At 44.5% G+C, this 21,866-nt stretch overlaps 1 protein-coding gene across 2 annotated transcripts in view; it reads left to right on the top strand.

Annotated features, from left to right (window-relative positions):
- Positions 1-1,821: 1,821 nt before the first annotated feature.
- GFOD1 (glucose-fructose oxidoreductase domain containing 1) overlaps positions 1,822-21,866 on the top strand; it is a 78,000-nt gene continuing 57,955 nt past the window's right edge. The window contains exon 1 of one of the 2 annotated variants that reach the window (XM_018921156.3): positions 1,822-1,872. Coding sequence is in view for 1 of the 2 variants with exons in the window: in XM_030232349.2 (XP_030088209.1) it covers positions 9,418-9,670 (253 nt within the window). In the remaining variant the exon portion in view is untranslated. Of the gene's footprint in view, positions 1,873-9,090; positions 9,671-21,866 lie in introns of those variants that run through there. The other variant, XM_030232349.2, reaches the window with a different exon arrangement.

A 21,866-nucleotide genomic window follows, 5' to 3' on the forward strand; every position in this document is an offset into this window, starting at 1 on the left:
TTGAAAATTGAAATGGAAGCAAATGGGGAATGCTGCCTAGGATCACAGGATCATACTTCAGGCTGGAAGGGAGTTCAGTAGATAATGCAGTAAATACCACTGCCTCAGTACATTTCCCTTGCTAGCAGGGAAAGAGAAGGCTGGCATTTCATTGTGTCCAGGAAGCTAACAAATCCAGACCTTTGGACAGATAACAGGAAAAATACAAATTTCAGTACTGAATATCATTAAAATATATATATGTAAAGACCAGTAGCAGGACACAAGCATTCATTAGATGAGAGCAGCACTCTCCAGAGGCAATTAGCTGCAATTATCTGTTTCCAAGAAAGAGACTGGGATTCAGTATCAGCACCTAGGTTTCAGTATCTTTCCAGTAAGCACAGGACATGGGCTTGTTTCAGCAAGTAGACAGACATTCCTTCCTTCTCTGCCTGAATAACTGAGCTTTTGTTAAAGAGCAGCAGGTTTTCCATTGTGAAATGGAACTGATTTGCAGCACCCTGGAAGGCTGTACAAGTCTGCAGTATTTAGCATACCTGACAATTAAAAAATTATTAATGTAACAGATACATTTTCTTTTAGAACCTGTTCCATAGCTCTTTCCATTAAGGTTTCTTGTAAGTCACATTGAAATCCCAACTACTTTCTGAAACAGGACACTTGAGGAGGGATTCCAGCATGGAGCAGTCTTGAGTTACACTCCTTGGCCACTTTCCTTAGAGCACAAGAGCTCTTTATCCCAGTGTGTAGGAAATAGAGCAAGGAAGGCTGGAAAATGGCATGGCTGAGCACAGATCTGCTCCTCACACTGAGGAGTAAGAATAAATGCACAAGCAGTGGAAGCAGTGGTAGGTGACCTGGTGGAAGAGTACAGGGATAGGGTTTGAATGTGTAGGGATTGGGTCAGGAAAGCTAAGACAAAGCTGGAACAGGACTCGGCAAGGAATGTGAAGAATAACAAGAAGGGATTCAGTAAGTATTCAGGTCAGAAAGGCTGAGAAGAGTATAACCTCCTTAGAAGCAAGAGGGGTGAGCTGGTGGCAAGTGATATGAAGAAAGCTGAGATAGTCAATGAATTCTTTACCTCAGACTGACTGCCAGTGAAGGCTTTCTCCTTCCCTAAAGTCCCTGATCCTCTGGGTGGGTGTGGGGGAAGTGGAGTCCCTTCCACTATAAGCAAAAAGCAGATTCAGGATCACTTGATGAAGCTGAATAATCACAAGTCTGTGGGATTGGAAGAAATGCATCCCAGAGTCCTGAGGGAACTGACTCTCTATCGCATCTGAAAGGTCGCAGCATTCAGATGAAGTTCCTGGTAACTGGATAAAGGGAAAGATCGCTCCAATTTTTTAAAAGGTGAGAAAGGAGGATCTACGAAACAACAGAATAGTGACCCTCACCCCTCTGCTTTGGAAGATCAAGGAGTGGATTCTCCTAGGAGATATGCTAAGTCATATGGTGCAGGCCCAGAGGAGGCTATAAGGATAATGAGAGGGCTGGAGCCCCTCCCCTGTGAAGACAAGACTCAGAGAGCTGGAGCTGACCAGCCTGGAGAAAAGAAGGCTTCAGTGAGACCTCTTTGCAGCCTTCTGTTGTATTAAGGGGGTTTATAAAAAAGAGGGAGAGGTGTAGGGGGAGACAGTATGGGTAAATGAAGGCAGTATAGAAGGTAATCTTATCCCCTAATGAGTTGCAGCTGGACAAATTACTAAAGATTAGAAGCAGGCCTGATCTTAACAAGCCACACCTGTAGCCAATTAGAACAAGAGTATAAAAGAGTGGATTGGTGGGCTCTGGAGTCAGATGACTGCTGCAAGGAGCGGGAACAGTCAGGGCTTAGAGGAGCTGCCTGCGAGAAACATTGAGGAGGTAAGAAGCTCTGATGATATGAAATCCTTGCACTATAATGATGTTAGAACTCATGGTAGCTAAGACAACAAATGGTGATCCTGATGTGATTTGGGACTAAACCATGCAACCCTGTGGATTCGGGGAAACAGGATTTGACCATAGAAAGCTGTGGATTCAGGGAAACAGGATTTGAATACTAAGCTATTGGCAAAATGTATTAATTACAGCTATTGGTGTTTCTTAAATATGGGTGTAAAGGACCTTGAAGATAAGTGCTTTGTAAAGTGGGAGAAGCTGTAGAACTGAACTAACATTTAGAAATATATATCTGTGCTGTAACATGCTGTTTGAACACTTGTGTAACTCTTAGTTCTAAATGAAATGTACAAATATGTCATAATGTTAATTTATTTGAATATGTACTTCTGGAAATGCTGCAACTGTGGTTAAAAGAAAAAAGGGGGAATTGTAGGGGGGTACAGTATGGGTAAATGAAGGTGGTGTAGAAGGTAATCTTATCCCCCAATGAGTTGCAGCTGGACCAATTACTAATGATTAGAAGCAGGTGTGATCTTAACAAGCCACACCTGTAGCCAATAAGAACAAGTGGTATAAAAGAGTGGATTGGTGGGATCTGGGGTCAGATGACTACTGCAAGGACCAGGAACAGTCAGTGCATAGAGGAGCTGCCTCTGAGAAACATGGAGGAGGTATGAAGCTCTGGTGATATGAAATCCTTGCACTATAATGATGTTAGAACTCGAGCTAGCTAAGACAACAGAGAGGTACTTTTTGCATGGGCAGATAGTGACAGCAAAAAGAACAATGGTTTTAAATTTAATGAGGGCAGGTTTAGATTAGGTATCAGGAAGAAATTCATGTAAAGCACTGGAACAGGTTACCCAGGGAAGCTGTGGCTGCCCCATCCCTGGAAGTGTTTGAGGCTGGGTTGGATGGGGCTTTGAGCGACATTATCTAGTGGAAGGTGTCTCTGCCCATGGTAGGGGTGTTGGAACTAAATGCCCTTCAAGGTGCCTTCCAAGCCAAACCATTTTATGATTCCATGACTTCAGGATAAAAGAGGGCTTTCTAAGAAACCAAACTCTTTCAAATATCACCCTGCATGGACAGGCTTGGACATCTAGAAATCACAATATGTGCTCGCTTTCATTCACTCCTGCATGAGTTATAAAGTGATGATTCTCTGCTATTTTCATCCCAAAGTAACATCTCAGATATCCTGCAAGCAATGTGCAATACAATATTGCTAAAGTAGTAACCATTTTGGCTGCATATTACAGCTATTTGCGCAGCACTTAACAAGTGTGATATGACACAAACTGCTGCTTAGGCTCCAAAGCGTATTTCAGAATTAAGAATTTCTATATGACTCATTCCCACTGTTATTTTTTTTTCCCCCAGTCAAGTCCTAATATGACAATCCCCTTCTCCACGGATCTACTCACATAGTTCAACAACCCTGGATTTGCTGAGGTTGCTTAGGGAGCTTTAGCTACTGCTGCCCAGTCCATGGAGTTTGTCCAGGGTCTCTGGAGGCCTGCAAGAAGCCCAGGCAGGGCAGTAAACTGACCAGGCACATAAAGTTAAATATGTTGTGGGCAGGAATCATGCCTCCTCTGCAGGCCAGTACCTGGTGCTGTGCTCTAGGTCTTTCTCAGGAGTGGCTGGTTTGCTGAAGGTGTGTCAGGGATTTCATAAGCAGGTACATAGCATGCAACACATCTGATGATGCTGTGCTTGCACCTTTGCTGGCTCTTGCATCTGCCCATGTTTCTGTCAGGAGGGAATGACTGATGGGAGCTTTAAGCACCAATTTACACCATTATGGGTCCTGGCTGCACCCATGTAGCTGTGTGTCTACTCCCTGCTTTCATCAGCTGATCCCATGTACAGCTCTGCTAACAGGTTCTCCACCTGCTTCCTCGTGTTTCTGAGCTGTGATAGACAGGAGCTTAGGAAAGCCAGCCAGACCAGAACTGTAAATGTGCACCAGCTGAATGTCCCATTTTGGGTGCCTAGCTCTCCTCAAACACCCAAAAAGACCCAACACAGAACATTGTGCTCATTTTCTCCGAGCCTTAATTTCTCCACACATAAAGTGAGAATACACACTCTTGTCTTCATAGGATGTCACAGGTTATCAAAGAGTGGAAATTGTGCTTGTTTAGGTCCTCCTCTGTTCCTTAGTGAAAAGAGCAGCAATGTATTCACAACTCTCTTGTTATAGTGATGTGGTTTCTGGAAGCTTTGGTGGCTTCCTCACAGCCCAACCACACTTGGCATACACCTCTTCTAAAGAAAGGCTCTGGAAAGTGGGAAGGAATAAATGTAAAAATCATCCTAAAAAGGCTCAGAGACCCCAGGCATGGTCACAATTCTCACTGATCAGAACAGAAGGGCTGAATGTATTATGAACCCTTTGCTAGCAATGTGGTCTACTCTAGTTTTTTCTGTTACGTGTTAGACCATTTAATACTACAAATGTTAAAGCAATTTCTGCCTTCAGAACTCAGAGCGGGAACTTCTGTGGATTCTCAGTGGAAATGCATTCCAAGAGACGCTAAAACAAACTTGCTCTTCACAAGAACAAATTCCTGTCAGCTTGGGAAACTGCCAGTTGTGTGGCATTAGATATAAAAGAGGACTTGAGCAACTCATCTCAGACATCCTTTCTCATGCTGCACATTAAAGCTGTGGATGAGTCAGTTCAGCTGAGTAGGAGAACCAGACAGGTTTGAATCACCACTTTTTCCCCATCTCTGAAGCAATACTGTTTCCATGCAAATAATTTCAACCTCAGAGTTATAAAAGAAGCCCAGTAGTGGTGATTACTAACCTCATACCCCAGAAGGAATTGACTGGTTAATGAAAATGCACAGCTGTTTCATGTTTAAAGACACTGATCTATGTAAAAGGAAATGAGCTAATTAATCTTAAAATCCTGGAAATTGAGAAGTATCTAAAGAGACAGCACGTTCTGTTTCAGGGTTTCTCTAAAGCTATGTCTTATTCAGCTCTTTCCCTTCTTGTTCAGATGGATGTATAAGAGGTTTGGGAAACACAGCTGAGGAGTCTGACTAGATGAATGTTTAAAAACCTGAAAAAGAATAGATCCTTAAGCACAGAGAAGCAAAAAAGCAGTGTGTGTTCCTGGTATTCCATCAGGTGGATCTTATATTTGTCTTGAGTTGAGCAGACTTTGGAGTTGAAAGCTCTTGCAGTACTTGGGAAGACGCATTCACACATTTGGAAAGTAAATTGAGAATGTTTATTGACTAAGTGCTATCTGTATGTGTGAGACCACCAACTTTCTGCATTTTACTTATGCTAAAAGATAATGCTTATTTAATGCTTGATTGATTCATATACCTTTTATTTATCCTCTTTCATCTAATAATTTCAACCTAAAACTACCTTAATAATACTAAAGCTAAATATGAAAGCTAAATAAAACATTTTTTTTGGTAGTTAAGTAGAACAGTTTTGAAGTTTTGCAAACAGCTGTATGAAAATTCTGTAAAAGCGCAGTTGGGCTGGGATTTCTCGTGAAAAGTTGGTAATATACCTATTACAGACATTGTACAGTGTAGTGACCTGGAGCTACAAAACTCAGCTGAAATAAGTAAAAGAAATAGAATTGAGAATGACACATTTTATTCGTTTCCTGTAGGATTCATTACAGAACTTAAAAACAGAAAAAGGATGTATGAGACTTTCACAGTTTTCTTTTTCTATGTGCAATTTTATTCTAACAACTTCTGTTTCTAGAAGAAAAATCAAGAATGAACAAAACCACTGTCTCTGTGTGAGAAATCTTTGGGTGTGTGTTTTCATTGAAGGAAGCTTTAGCAAGCTTAAGAACCAAATGCTGGCACTCTTGACAAGATTGACGTGTTTAGAAGAGTGAAGGTATGATATATGGAGTATGAGAGGCTTTGTAGTTCAGTACACTCAACCCAGGGAGCCTTGGTCCTGGTTAGACAGAACCTTCAACGTGAGGCACTTAGTTGTGATCCTTATCTCTTTTGTTTTGCACAAAAAAAAAGTCTTGCCCAGATTTCTGATTTCAAGTCAGAAGTAACTGGCAGCATCAGTGATGTGGATTTGAGCAAAGATTCTGCTTTCACTCATGTTTGCAGTTGCCTACAGCATAGTGAGGACACGACCTGTATCCTGGAAGGCCAATTGTCCTTCACTGCCTTCCCTCTCTGGGTGCTCATGAGGACAGGAGAGCGTGGCAATAGGTGGCCCTATTTCATGCAATTAATTGAGGAAGATTTGACCCTGCTCAATACAATCGGTCTGCAGTATGTCCCCAAATGTCCCCCCTGAAAATGAGGGCAAACACAGGGCTGCTGCAGTGCTGAGGGCTAGGTGCCATCTGCATCTACCCAGTTTAACTCTTCAAAGTTATATGAACTTAAATGGAGAAAATAAATTAAAAAGTAAAACAAGGAAAAATTCTTTCTAGGGATATAGTGTGTGGGTGAGGATCCATAGTGATGCAGAGTCCCCAGGCAGGTGCAAAGGAGAGCTGCTGTATTGCAAAAACCAGGCCTTTTTAAGCAGTCAGGTCTTTATCAGTTACATAGCTAGAACTTGTTTTTCTACCCCTAATTCAGCTGAGTCTCTTTCCCATAGTCCTTTTCTACTTAGCCAAAGTACCTGGCCTGAGCCATGATTTTACGAGGCCTTCCTTTTGTAAAGTTTTAGCTAACAACAGTGAACATAGCAGAATGTAATGATTTCATTGCCTAATGTAATAATTTCATTGTCTAGTCCTCAATTCCCAGTTTGAAATGCATTACTGAATATTTCCCAAAACAAGGACCTTCATAAGAACTTCATAAAGTGCCTGGTGCCTACTAAAATAAAAGCTATATATTGACTAAATAGGCACATAGCATCTACTTCTCTTCAACCATCACATATTCAGCCTGTTACTGTAGCCTAGCTACTTTTCCAGGTTTTTTCCACAGAGAAGCAATTAAGACAGCTATCCCAAATTCTCATCCTGGGAACAACCCCTATCAGCAGGTTTGGATGTTTGATGGAGAGCCCAAAAGCCGTCTTAGTATTTTAAAGAAAGGTAATATCTCTGTGGTTCTCTGACAAATAGATCTGGATTGTATTTCAATTGTCAGAAGCCAAAGAGTATCCACCTCCTTCACTTCAGTGCTAATAGGGCGTGGAAAGCAAAACATGTTTAACTTGCATCAAGCCTCTCAGTGTCTCTGCTTTTTTGTTATAAAGAAGTGCTGTGAGATGGTGGCAGGAAAAAAAAAACCCACTCCACCTCTTTACAGAGTATGAGAGAAGAGTGCTGCCTTCCAAGCCTAGTTTTTTTGAACATGAGTGGATTATATTTCCTACATTGTCCCTGGCACATTTCCAGGAGTCTCATATAGGAAAGATTTTTTAATTTCTTTCATCTTACTTTGCTTTTCCCTTTACTTTCTTCTCATTCTTTCTTCCCTTTCCTTCCATCCCCTTCTCTTCCCTTCTCCTAGGAACTGGTAAATAAAACAACATGTGGAAAAACATCTTTATTCTTATCCTCTAATTGGAAGCAGGATGTTTTGTCATTTTTCTGTTAAAGGCTCAGAAAGGCAGCAAGGTAACTGTGTGGCACTCATGAGAGCTGCTCTGCTCTCACACTGGCTAATCTGTGCGCAGAGCAGGGCAGAGATTCACCTCTGTGGGAACGAGGTCTGCACAGACCTGCATGAGGCCAATGGGCACCACCTCACCTGCTCACAGGCCCACCTGCAGCCTCCAGGTTGGTGGGAGGGTGGCTCTGGAGGCCCAGCATTCAGCCCAGACAGGGATGAGCAGGAGCTGGCGCAGGGCACTATGCCAGTGGTGCTGGAAGGTTTCGTCTTATGGAAAGAGTTTTTTACAAGGGCATGTAGTCATAGGACAAGGGCATTGGTTTTAAATTGAGAGAAGATTGGCTTAGATTTCACATTAGGAAGAAATTCTGCACTATGAGAGGGGTGAGGCAGTGGAACAGGTTGCCCAGAGAAGTTGTGGCTGTCCCCTCTCTGGAGGTGTTCAAGGCCAGGTTGGGTGGGGCTTTGAGCACCCTGATGTAGTGGAAGGTGTCCCTGCCTATGGCAGGGGGGCTGGAACTAGATGCCCTTCAAGGTCTTTTCCAACTGAAGCCATTCTATAATTTTATGATTCTATTATTTGATGTGTTGCAAGCTTTGTACCTGCTTATGAAATCCCTGGCACGCCTTCAGCAAACCTGGCATTCCTGAGACAGACCTAGAGCACAGCACCATGTATTGGGTCTGCAAAGGAGGCATGATTCCTGCCCACATGAAATTTGTGTGCCTGGTCTGTTTACTGCCCTGGGCTTCTTGCAGGCCTCCAGAAACTCTGGACAAATGCTGTGGACTGAGCAACAGTAGCTAAAGCTTCCTAAGCCACCTTAGCAAATTCATGGTTTTTGAACTTTGTAAGTAGACCCATGGAGAAGGGGTTTGTCATATTGATGCTTTGCAAGGAAAAAAAGGAGAACTGAAAAGCTGAAGAGTAAAGTAAGTGCCAGTAAAGCTGAAGAGCCTTGGTATTTCTAAGGGAAATGAATGTACAACAGTTCAGTGTGGGATGGGTTGTGGAGATATTGGCTGGGCATCCCCGGCGAGTGGATGTGGTGGGAAGCACAGGTGGTGGAGCTGGAATCCGACCCGGTGCAGGGCACTTTTCGGGGTTCAGGGAAGCTCCCCTCCTGCTCTGCGACATCTCCGTTCTGGAGGATCGTCCCAGGAGGAGACGGACCGCAGGGCGATAGGCACGACCGGCTCACGCCAGGCTGCCACTGTTGCTCTCCCAGCTCTCCTGTGCCTTCACCGGGGCGTGACTCCGACGACTCCCCATCGCCACGACCCCTCAGAACTCCGCCCGTGGGGGAAGAGGTTGGGGGAAGGAGGGAAGTCTCCGGAGATGCCCTGATACCGACCCGCCGGGCGAACGGCAAGTCCCGGCGGTGCCGCGGAGCGCACCTGTGGGCGATGTGCGCACCTCATCCCCACATCCCGGGCAGCTCCGCGCGGCCGGGCGGGCGCTCCCGCCGCTGCCAGGGCGCGCCCTGCGGCGCCGGTGCCGGCAGCAGGGCGGTGCCGGAGCGGGCGGCCGCCAATGGTGGGGCGGGGGCGGTGCGGGCGGTGCAGGAACACCCGGGAGGTGACAGCGACGCGCCGCCCTCCCGGCGGCGAGCGGGCGCCGGCGAACATGGCAGAGGAGCGGCGCTGAGCCCGTGCCGCCGCCCGGGGAAGGGCGGTCGGCCCTGCGCGCCCCGCGTTCGCCGAAGGGAGCGCAGCGCCGGCGCCGCCGCGGGGCTCTGTGTGATGGTGGGGGCATGGCGGGGCAGCCGGCGGCCGCGGCGCTGCTGAGGCGGGGGGCGGCCGGTCCCGGTCCCGGCCCCGGCGGCGGCAGCAGCAGCAGTAGCGGTATCGAGTGGGGGCTGCCTCCCTCTCCCCGCTGAGAGAAGGAGGGAGCGCCTCTCTTCGCCGTGCCACCCGCCTCGCCGCCGCCATGCTGCCCGGGGTGGGGGTGTTCGGCACCGGGCTGACGGCGCGGGTGATCGTGCCGCTGCTGAAGGCGGAGGGCTTCGCCGTGAAGGCGCTGTGGGGCCGCACGCCCGAGGAGGCGGAGGAGCTGGCCAAGGAGATGAGCGTCCCTTTCTACACCAGCCGCATCGACGAGGTGCTGCTGCACCAGGACGTCGACCTGGTCTGCGTCAACCTGCCGCCGCCGCTCACCCGGCAGGTCGCCGTCAAGACTCTGGGTAAGCGCGGGCAGCCGGGGGGCGACCCCGCCTCGGGCTCGGGATTCGCGCTCGCTTCGCGCTGAATGGAATTGAACCTCCCCCCTCAGCGCGGAGTTTTGCGTTCGCTTTACTCTTCAGCCCTCCTCCCTATGCCCTGTGTCTCCGGGAAGGGGCTGGCCAAGCCGCGGGTGCAGGCCGAGGACCGGCGGGGCACTGGGGATGGCGCTGCGGCAGCTCGGTGTGACATCCCGTATCCCCGGTCCTCGCCGGCGAGGTCCCTCTACACCGGGGACCCGCCCCTCCGCGATGCTCGGGCAAGCCTGTGCAGAGCCGGGCCTGACACCCGAGGGTGCGGGAGGAGGGAGCAGGTGTCACCCTTGTCGTGGTAAAAAGGAGAAAGTCGCGGTAAAAGGGAGGAAATAACCATCCCGCCCGCCGGTTCCCATCCGCGCCTGGCAGGGGCGCGGGGATCCGAGCATCGCGCCCGCGCTGCTCGGGGGGCGCGGGTGTCCGCGCTGCCCCCGGGACCCCAGCTGCGAGCCAGAGAGGGAGGCAGGAAGCGGTGACAGCAGAGGAAACGCTTAGTGAAGCTCACGTACAAAGGGAAGGAGGGACTGAAAAAGTAGGCATGCACTGTGGTGAGCTGCTCTGGTTTCAGGCGTGCGAAAGAGGGCCGCATCTCTTGCTTTCTCCTGTGTGAGTGCAAGTCTGGGCTTTACTCTGCCAGCTTCGGGATCTGTGGTCCTCAGACACTGTCTTTCCCATGGATTTAAGTGGAAGCATCCTCTGCAGTAAAGGAATTTTAATTTGTCCCCTCAAATGTAGGTGACAAAAGGTGAAAATGAGAGGAAAAAGCTGTGAGGTGTCATCGCAGAGAGCTGGAGGTTTATGAGCCAGGGTGATTGCTGTTGCTCTCAGCCTCATAAATGTGTGTGGTGTGTCGTAGTGTTAAATTGCTACTAGCATACTCATTAGAATTAGTCACCATTTAAATGCTGCTAATATTGCAGCCAGCTAGTGTTTTCAACATTTGAAATGATGCAATTAAGGAAATTAAGTCAGTACCTAAAGAAAAGAATCCTGCCTCAAGTACAGCGTAAGCATTTGTCTGGAATCTTTGCTCAGTGTTACTTTCTGTACTTGGAAATGCTTATTCTTTAAATCAGAACATTTGCTTTTCTATTATAATACACTTGACTTTTTCCTGAAGATGCTACACTTGCACCAGAAGCCTGACTTGCTTGCCAGAATGATATGTGAATGAATTTGTAATGTAGAAGTACATATCCCACGGAACAAAAATAAAGGACAGTATAAGTTAACAAGGTTCCACATTTGACATACATTAATGTGGTGACAATTGTGTCAGTTCTCCTGTGACACACTCTTCCTGCAGGTGTTGCTCATGGAAGCGTCCAGGCTTGCCTTGTGCTCTTAGAGGTAGAGTCCCATGAGATTTCAGGCAGACACAAAGCATCTGTTAGAAGAACAACATTTCTGAAATAATAAAGAAACACAATTGGTGTGCTTTCTCTCAGAGGGCCAGACACATACCTAACATAATGTTTTGTCCTTCTCTGAATATTTGCAGATTAAAGAAGAAAAAAAAGAGTCTGTTCTCAAACATGAGTTGAATTCATGAATGGTTCTATGAATTGATGTAGCTGAGATGTTAATGGTAACTTGCTGATGCAATCTGCTAGCAACAGACCAGAGCAGGAAAAAAAGGTGTTTTCTCTCTGTTTATTAGAACATCACCGTTCCTGGTTCCCTTTCACCTCTTGTTAAAGGGGTTCCTCCCTTTCCCCAGCAGGCGTTATTTGTATGTTGTAGGGGTGATAAAGTTTGTGTAAAAATGCATGGAATGGTCATTAAACAGGAACAAAACAGGTTACAAGATGATAATGTGCAAGATCTGATAATCTTTTAATAGTGTTTTACTTAAAAGATTATTAAAAGAAATATATCTTGGGCTACAAATAACTCCTCTCACAGTTATCTCAGAGGTAAATTTTCTTAATTTTTTTTAATACAGACATTGGGTCTATAACAAAGAAAGTTTTTGCATGTTTTTATAGGTGCAAACAGGGAGCCAGAGAGCATTTCCCAAACTGCTGAGAGGAATATCTCTCTGCTGGCAGCTCTGTCTGCTGGTCCTGCTTGCCTTTCATGGCTTGGGAACTGCTGTGCCCTGGAGTGATTATTTTGCTTTAATCAATGGATTTTCTGGTTTGTGGGAGAGACTGCAATTAAGTGGGAGGTTCAGAAATCTGTGGTAAAGAGGGGCAATGTTATATAGACTGAGGAAAACAAATGATGGGAAAACATTCCTTACTCTTGAAATTTCCCACAAAAAATATTTTGTAGCAGCTAGTGTTAGGACGTAGATGGGGATACCAGAGGCTTTGCAGATAGAGATTTCAGGAGGTCTAAACATCATGTCCTGCATTGCAGTAGAAGAGGTTGAGAAATCATGAGTTGCTTGTTAATAACATGTGTATCTGGCTTCTCTATTACAGAGTGAATGTCTGGCCTGGGAAGAGACAGGGACCAACTTTTCTTTGGAGCCCATGTTTTATTTTAAATAGTCTTGTTTCCCAAAGCTGTGTTCTCATTTGGTGAAGTTTCAGTATTAAAAAGTGAAAGCCCAAGGAAGCATTTGGTGGTGTTTCAATCACCCATCTAGAGCTGAGTTTACCCTGTGAATGTGCAGCACATTAAGTCCTGTCTGGTCTATTCCTGATGCAGACTCCAGAGGTGAAGGTGGGGTGAAACAGGTGTCCCCACAGCTGTGTTTAACTCTGGCCACTCAGCAGGAAGGACTCAGTTGTTTTGTTTTCACTGATGCACCTGACATGGAGATGTTTTGCTGCTTGAAATGTGTTTTTGGCACAGTGGCCCATCAACTTCTGTTCAAACAGAAATGTATGAATACATGCCCCAGCTGAGGAAGTCTCCAAAAGGTGGCTTCCTGGCAGCTGTTGAGGGGAGAAAATGGGAGAAATAAAGCTTCAAACTAGCCCTCTTAGTTTTTCCTCTAAACCTCTGCTGCCTATCTCTATTAGAAACAGGTTCCTGAGCTGCATCTGACTCTATGGTAGATTTTTTTAGGAGTAGGATCAATGTCGGGCAAGCCTTTGGAACCAACTGGGAAATCAGGAGAGAATTGGAAACCAGGCTGGTTTGAACAGTGACCAAAAGCACAAATAAAACCAGTGGTGTTTCATGTGAAATATGCTGATGACCTCTGTCACTTCTGGATAAAAGTAATCAAATTCCTTGTTTGCTTCTACAAAATGGGCCTGATTGACCCTTTCCCTTTCTTGTTCCTGGTCTGTCCTGCTCACTTAGGAGCTCTTTTTTTATATTATTGCTTTATATTTGCTCCTTGGAGCATAATACAAAACTGATGTCCTGACTGACTTGCTACTTCCGGTCAAGAAAGATCAGTGGGTGATTATTAAGGTAAGCATTGAGAATAATGCTGCTGTTGAATAGGGGTGGTTTCCCTTCTCACTGAACTGAAACATTCAGTGTGTTTGCTAGAAGTTGTCCTCTTTTCCCCTCCCTGCACGCTTCAGTAGTTCAGTCTTATCCCAAGCCCGATCAGGCAGGGGAGATGTGTTTGCATAGAGGGATGAAGTATGTCACCTATGGAGTGCCTATTTGTGCCCAGCATCAGAAGAGCTGCTAGTACAGACAGTATGATTTGAGCCTCCACCTAGTTCAAAACTGTCAGCACATGACTTTTCTCGGTGTAATTCCTCCTCAGTCAATTAGATATGACATTCTTCAGATCCTGACTGAAACACTTGCTTTGTGAGACTGAGTAGCTGCCACATCAGCTGAAGTGATTTATTGTGTGTGGTTCTGAGAAGACCTTGGTGACATTTCATCTTGAAGGCACAGATGTTTCTATGTGCCTGGTCCTCTTGGTGTTTGCCTCAAGTCAGCTTGGATAAAGAGAACTTATTCCTGAGCTCCACATGCAGTGTTTCTGGGGAGCAAATGTTTTGCTTTTGAGAAGACTCAAGTACCAGATGTTTAGCATATCTCTGGAGATGTTATCCTTGATTCTATTTACAGTTGTTTTGCTTACTCTTTCATCCCAAGTTAAGGACATGAACACTGAGCTGTGTGTTGAGTTTTTACTGCGTGTGTTTGCAGCCATGTCTATGTAGTATTAGTTTTTAAAATGTTTATGTTGTAGTAGTGGATGGTAGGAGTCCATTCTGCCTGGGGACTACGCAGAGTAAGATTTTCCCAGCCCTCCAGAAGCTGCTCCTCTTAAGGAGCACTTAAAGTTTTTTGCTGATTGGTAGTTCTTCTATACTTGATCGTGGTCATGAGGGAGCATCTTTATTTAGAGAGGAACATAAATAGTACTGCTCAGATCCTTACCTTCCCACCCCTTCACAGGAAGCACTGCCACCACAGTATACTGGCGTGCAGTATAGGCCTGCTGTCCAAAATGTGTTTGTGAGAGCTCCTTGTTAAAGCACTGACCATATTATTGCTGTGTCTGTCTCTGAGGTGGGAGGAACATCAAGCTGCAGTAAAGTAATTTACAGATCTGATGCAATTCTAATTAATTTCTACACTGCTCTGCACCCATACAAATCAGGCAGAAGTTAGGGTTGTAGCAGTGGATAAAACTCAGTCCAGAGTTTATAAAGCATTAGGATTCTTGGGGAAGAGATGCTCTATTAAGGGAAAACATTATCATGACTATTTATTATTAATAGCAATGTAATTTCTGTCCTGTAATATTGAGTTTAAATTTGACCTAACAGCAGTGACTTTCAGCAGAACAGCTCCTTTCAGCTCCTGTGCTTGGAAGGCAGATGACTTTGCGGCATATTAAATGTGAATTATGGTCATCTTAGTGCAAAAGAAGTCAGATGAAGTGCTGTCTATCTTTAATCAGCAGAGCTGGCAAAGGCTGTGATGCCTTTTTTTTTACATTTATTGTAAAGGCAGTCCAAAGATCCTGCTGGCAGTTGGCTGGATTCATCTTTCTACTCAAGTGAGGAAGGTATACCACAGAAAATATCATCTAACTCTTCCATTGACCTTTTTCTCTCAGTACAGCAGACCTTTAATGCCAGTATTATTCCTGTAAAATTCCTTCAGAGATATTGGGCCTCTGAGACAGCTGAGATAAAAAGACCAGTGTTCAGGTTTCACAACAAAACTAATAAAAATAATAATAAAAAACCAGAAAACCCCCAACCTCTTGATTCCTTCATGACCTTCAAATCAAAGGTGTGTTTTCATTTTTTTTCCCAGTTGCTCTCTTCTGTGTGAAAGTAGCCACCAGTTCTGTTGTTACACTGGTAGGAAGGTTGGGAGCCCAGAATGGACCAGACCTGGAATACTGGGGCACTGAACTCGTGCCATGATGACACATTCAAATTTGCCTAGCCTAGAAACCAGCCAGTCGTGATGGAAGAGGTTGTTTTAAACAGTGCTAGATATGAAGATCCCACTGTGATCCTGTGTCCAGTCAGGTCAGTGTGTGTTGCTGCATTTTTTCCCTATTTAAACAGAGTGCTTGGCCTTGGGGATCCCAGGATGCTGTCTCAGACCAGTGTGGGCAACTGAAGTGGGTTGGACTGAATCTCCTCAGGTTGCCTGCAGGTGTAGCCTTGGCCCATGGAGCAGGAGGAGGGCAGATGTGGAAAGCAGCCTCTCAAGTCTGTAGGTAGGTTACTGTCCTCAGTCAGATTTCACTGTGCTCTGTAGGTGTTGGGTTGAAACAAATGGCAGCCCAGTTCCTCAGCAGCCCCACTTCTCCCTGTGATTTAAATGGCAAAATGTGCCAGAGCACAGACACCCTTCTTAATCTGCTTGACTGCTGGGGGCTTGGACCTTTGGCATGGTGAAGTGAAGAAAATGAGAGCAATGCTGACCTCTGCCAGTGTTTGATTTGATCTGTCACGCTTTGTTAGGCAGAGCCCATAGTCGGGGGTGATACTTGGAAAAGAAATTTTCCTTTTAATGCGTGTGTCAGGGCTGCTGCTGTCTGTTTTTCTTTTTTTGGTAAATCTTTATGTAGACAAGTCCTTATGACCTTTATCATTTCAGTGTGCTTTGAACACTATTGTGCTATTCTGCTCTTACATTGTGTTAACAGTGGTGGTAAATGCAGCTTTTTTTTTTTTTTTCTTTACTATCACTGGTGGTGGGAAAACTCATCTGTTCAAAGAGTGGTGCACACTAGGGCTGTGTCCAGCACAGGTCCTCTCAGGGCACCCTTGTCAGTGCTAACAGTGACAAACCAGCATTAGCAGCACAATAATATCTTGCACTGCTATTTGGTGTTACAAACAGGTAAGTAGCTCTCTGGGGCGTGGCTTCTGGCATGGCTGAGGAAGACTTGACTAGTGTGAGTTAAGTAAAAAAGGGCTGGGAGTTGTAAAATACCTCCCATGAATGAAGCAGGTGTTGGTGCTGAAGGTGTAGAGTGCATGTCTAGCCTTGTGGCTGTGCTAGTGAGGATCTCTTTCTATTTTTCACTTGAGTGATTATCACATAGACAATATCTTGTGCAGCTGTTTTTAAAATTTTTGTTAAAATGGCACATCTGTGCTGTTGCACAAACAGAAAATGTGCCACATAGCTTGATTCTATGAGAAGATGTGAGAAGGTATTGATAAAAGCTGTATTTATACTGCTAGAGCTATGCCCAGGCTAAGTATTGTAATTATTTAAGTTGTAGAGTAAATTATTGCACTTGGCTCACATGGGAAACATCAAAAGACAGATTTTATTATTGTTGATGTTGTTGTTATTCTTTCTTGCATTGCTTTGTGCCTTCATTCTTGACAGAGAGGGACCACTGTGATGGCCTGCTGTGGTACTGAGCTCTCTGATCCCTGTGTCTTTGTCTTGTTGCTTGGTTTTATGGGCTTGAGTTGCTGAGTGTTCAGTGGTGCAGGTAGATAAAAGGAAGGACTTGCAAGCTGCTTCTGTTATTCCAGATTTTGAAAGAATATTAAATAATAAATAAAGGAAGAATATGTAGGTAAATGCAGAGAAGTGAAAATAACAAATAGGGAAAAAGAACAAATAAAATGACTGGATTTTCAAACTTCCAGAGTTGCCTCTTTTCTCTCTTTTGTTTGTTTGGGTTTTTTTTTCTTAAAGCCCTCTCATGCCTGAGGTGACTGAGGTTTGCTGTGTGCTCCAGACATGGATAGTTGAACACAACACCTGATGGAGGCAGAGTAAAAGCTCTGCGAGATACTAAACACATTGTTCTCTCTGCTTTTGTTTGAAAACTAGGTAAATTGTGTTAGAGCATATTGCAGCTTACTGTCCTTTTCTTCATATGTGCAGTAGATTTTGTCCATTGTGCTGTAGTGATGGCAGAGCGCCAGGAGTGAAAATGGAGTTAAATTTCCAGGATGGCCAAGATGGGTGTTTTTCACAGGCCACTGCAGTGCAACAACCCCTCCACTGTTAATGTCTGTTTGCCACAGCACTATTTCTAGTGGTTATGAATTGTTCTTGTTGCTTCAAACCACTGAAGCAGAAATGTTTACCCTTCTGTTTTTTGTTTATTTTCCATGTAACAAACTCTGAGCTCCTAAGAGTGAGCTGTCAAAGTCAGTGACTTCATTTGCAAGGTCAGCATGCATGCAGGTAACAAAACCATAGTCCTTAATAAAATTATTTCAGGTCTTAAATCTTGATTTAAACAAATTTATTTAAATGCCTATATAATTAAAGAGGCACAATCCCTTGTGTAGGTTTCCTAAATTGATTTAAGGCCTGGTCTGCAGGTAGATTTTTGTACCAGTGTAATTTTGACTGCAAGGGGGTATGATTTCTTTAATACAGTAACTGCTGTGTGGTCATTAGAAGTGCAGATTTGGCATGAGCACTGTTCTGCCAGCACAGTGGCACCTGTCTGTGGTACAGGTTATTCCTGCTCCTGTGCAGGCATAAGTGGTCACTTGCATCCATCTTTTGAGTGCTCAGCTGGCACTGGTGTATCGGTGTTACGGGTACAGTCCAGCTCTAGGTGTGTGGGTCTGGCTGTGCTCTGCATAAAGATGGGTCATGGACACTGTGAAGAATTCAGTTCAGCTTTTGGGTCACTCTGAGTTTGGAGACCTTTGAACAAAACTCTCCCAAAGGTCTCCAGACTTCTGTGCTTGTTCAAGAGCTGGCTATGCTGAAAATGTGGTGAAGAGCAGAGGAGGATGAGCCTTGCTGCCCTGCACAGCTGGCCATGACCACCCGTGTCAGACAAGGCTCATCCACCTGGCAAGTGTAAGTGTAATTGTCCTTGGGTGCTCTGGGTGCCTGGCATAGCTGCGCTTCCAGGTGGTGGAACTGACATCCAGGCTATCATAAACACCAGATCTTATTTATACCCAGGTTTGACTCTCAGAGTAGCAGGAGTCATAGAGAATTGTGGAGGCTGAGAGTTTATCCCTTTTCTCCTTTAGAAATAGACCATAGCATGCTTTGTTTTAGCATAGCCAGGGCTAATGATAAAAGTTTGGTTTTTATCAGGCCTAACTCCTGAGTATGAGCATGGTGAAGAGCACAGAAAATGAGAACATGGTGTGAGCAACTTGCTGGTAATGTAAGAGTAAACATAGTGATTTAACACTGGGAGTAAAATTGCTTCTGTCATTTGCTACCGTGCTAGAGTTTATCTCAGGGTGAAAACTGGTGCCTTCAATTCCATCGCAGCAGCAGTCACAGCTTTAGTGAAGCAGATGGAAGTGAAAAAAAGGCAGCACCTTTGTTTTGCATTCTGATGTTTCCATGGCTTTTATTAGCAATAAAGACCCTTGTTTTGGCACTTCCTTGCAGTGAATGTTTGGCTGTCTTCAGCTATTCCAACTGGCAATTTTTTTGCCAGGAAATGCCCAGAAGGGAGGGCATGGTTGAATTAAATACTGTTTCTAGGGTACTGGGCTTCACATGGCTAATGAGAAGCTTTAATATAGAGAGCTTTTCAAAATCCAAATGGAGTCAAGCAAGGAGAGAGAACTATAAAATAGTAATTACCCTTGATGTGCTGGAGTGATGTTGCTTAAAAATGTGTAACCAAGGGCTGGGCTCAGTACTCTAAATTCTTTCTCTTGGTGTCTGTACATATAGTTTCATATATGTATAAAAATCTAAAAAACCTGTTAAAGTGAAAAATATATAAATTAAAAATTCCTGGAAGTCCCTTCCCTTCCTTCACTTCCTCAGCCCATAAAAGACAATGCAACTGTTAGTGTTTCATGTGGGGATAGGAAAGGGGAAAGAAAATAGCTGGGAGAACATCTGAAACAATTGCAGCTAAGCTTGTGTGCATCAAAATAAATTCCAGAAATGTGCCTGAAAGTTGTATGTAAAAGCTTTGATTCTGATCATGCTTGCTCCACTGTAAATGCAATTAAAGCTCTACTGGATCAAAGGAAATAGTTGAAATTTATGATGACATTATTGAGAGCACATTGTGGCCCAAAAGAAAAACCAAGTGTGCCTCAGGGAGAGGGGCCTGGTCTTGCAGATCTATGTCCTCTCAGCAAAGACATCTGTGTCAATTAAGGAAATTATTGGTGGGAGTCTTGGGTCACAGTTCTGCAAACCTTTGATTACAAGTAGTCTTCTTGAAGATAAAAATCACTGATTCCTTATAGAGAATATTTGTAAGGCACAGTAATTCATGTAGGTAGGAATTTGCTTGCAAACAGCTTTTGTACCAGTTTATCAAAAAATCTGAAGATATAGCTATGTCTCTGCAGTTCTATAGCTCTACGTAGTGGTGTTTCTATAGCATTTATGGCAGCACGTCTGCAGGAATGAAAAATAAGATGGAAAATGTTTGGAGCAGAGGTGCATAGATACCTTAGCCATAGCCTACAAGAATCTATCGCTAAATGAGTGTGACAGAGCTTGCAGAACTCTTTTGTGACTTGCTGCTTGCATTGGAGGAACTTGACAGTTTAGTGCTGGGAAAGATGCTTTGTGGTTAAACAGTATGAGATGCTTTGATAAAGACTTTCTTCTCAGGCAGAGTGCTAAGCAACACTCCCTGAGACTAGTTTGTGGATTCAGTGTTATCTGAATACATGAGAAGGTGTCCTGAATTTTAAATTCATGTTGCTGAAGAATTCTGTTTAAAAATCTGTGTCATGAGATGCTTGTTTTGCAGGGGGGACATCTTTGCTAAACTAGCCAAAGTATGTGTGGACATGGCCTGTGACTATTGGCGTAGCTTGAGAGAACCATGGACCTGAAATGTAATTCTGAACATAATTTTTACTCTGCCACATAGCCATTAGGAAAAAAATACTTCGACACACTGTATGCCTGAAATGAGGAAATTGTGTTCACAAGCCATCTTGCTTCTGTCTCATGAATGCTGTTCTGTTTGCTTGTGAGATTTGATGCTGTCTAGCAGACTTATTTATGCCTTTGATTATAGTGCTGTCTCTCAGCTTGTCATACGAATTTAATTGTGATGGTACTGTGGTTGTCGTTGTTTGAAATTACAGATTTGTTCACGTAGCTGAAGGTGATTTATTCACAAAGCCTGATGATGTACACAGATATTTTGGCAGCTGCTGAGACCACACCTGCTTCCATCTGTGTGTAGAGGGACCTGACCCTTTACATGTCAGGTGGGGATAAAATTGTTCCACTATACCCTTGTTGTGTGTTTGGTGAGACTCCTGTTTGCTCTGAGCAAGAGTGGTCTGATGAGAATTAAGCCTCAGAATTGCTGTCCTGAGCTTCCATTCTCTGTAACACAGGTTGTGTGTTTTAATTAGATCACACTTACCTGCCTTCCTGAAGGTGGTTTCATCCTCCAGGATGCCCAGAGCTACAGACCAGGGATGAGAGGGCATAGGGAAAGGAAGAGACTGGCTGAAGTTTGTGTGGAAGCTGGTGGCAGGGACAGAAGGTGAGGCCTCTGAGGTCTGCTCTTCTCTTTCACTGTGGGATCTGCTGCAGCTGAATGCTCTTGAGAGGATGATCATCGCAGGAAGCACATCTGAGCTGCTGGAGGAGGATCAGTCGCTGTCACTCTGGTTGGGGCTTTTCCCTGGATGGTTGTGCAGGGACTTTAAAATCAGGGTGGGAAGATAGGATTGGGGAGAGTGCAGAGTAACTTGGTTCACAGTGGAGAATAACCTCTACTGTTATTTTTGTTGGTGTCCCTTTTTAGTGTATACAGGGCAGCTCATAACCCAGGTTGCAAGGACTGTTTGAGGCACTGAATGTTTTGTGGGTTATTAATGTCAGTAATCAGCTTTCCAGTGTTGGAGCTTTATCTAACAGGTGCTACAAAAAATCCCAAATCTTAATAAGGCAGCTTACTATGAGCAGCGATGGCTCAGCAGCTGGGAGACTTGTGTATTTATTTTTAATGAAGTATGGAATTTCTCTTTAGTATTTGTTATGGCTCTCTGCACGCTGGGAAACCCCCTTCTTCAGCAAACAGGCAGGGCCTTTTTGGGCTGGCTGGAGCAACTGCTGTTTTGGAAGACAGAGAGAAGCACAGACATCTGTAATGTTGGTTGCAAATACAACCTTGAGCATCAGCTCAAGCTGATATGAGCAAATTCAGATTTGCAGCTGTTGTTAGGAGTGCTTGAATGAATTATCAAAAAATATCTGTAATTTCACATCTGGGCATTTTTTCAGCCTGTAGCATGCTTGTGTATGGCCTCTTGCCTTGTGCAGAATCATTTGATAGTGCTGGGTGAAAGTGAGTAGGGTGCTGAAAGTTACTGGAGCTGCATGTACTATTCCCTGTGCTCACAGGGAATTTGCACTAGATGGAATTGCACTGTAAGAGTCATGAATGATGTCTTTCTAGAAGATATGAGTGTTAGTGCTTTTCAACAAGCTGGTAAATAGATAAATAGGCATTAGAAAACATTTCCTTTCCATGGTGCCTGACAGAAAACTCTGCAATGATGCTCGAACTACTAAATCAGGTTTTGGCAAATAATTTAAGGCTTTCTTGAAGAGTCTTGAATGTAATGCAACAAGTGAGTTATTAATTGGCCTTGTGTGCTCTTTGGGTTACTGACAAAGCGCTGGATTTTGAGGCTTTTGCTTACTTTGGGGAGGAATTGCTTTTACATTTCTTTATTGAAAAGGCTGCATCAAAGAATTAGCAGCAGAGAAGTACAGGAAACTGTTTTTTTACTCCTAGAGAATATTAGTTTTACTTGAACTGCAGCTCTGG

Source organism: Serinus canaria, chromosome 2, assembly GCF_022539315.1.
Source record: "Serinus canaria isolate serCan28SL12 chromosome 2, serCan2020, whole genome shotgun sequence".
NCBI lineage: Eukaryota > Metazoa > Chordata > Aves > Passeriformes > Fringillidae > Serinus > Serinus canaria.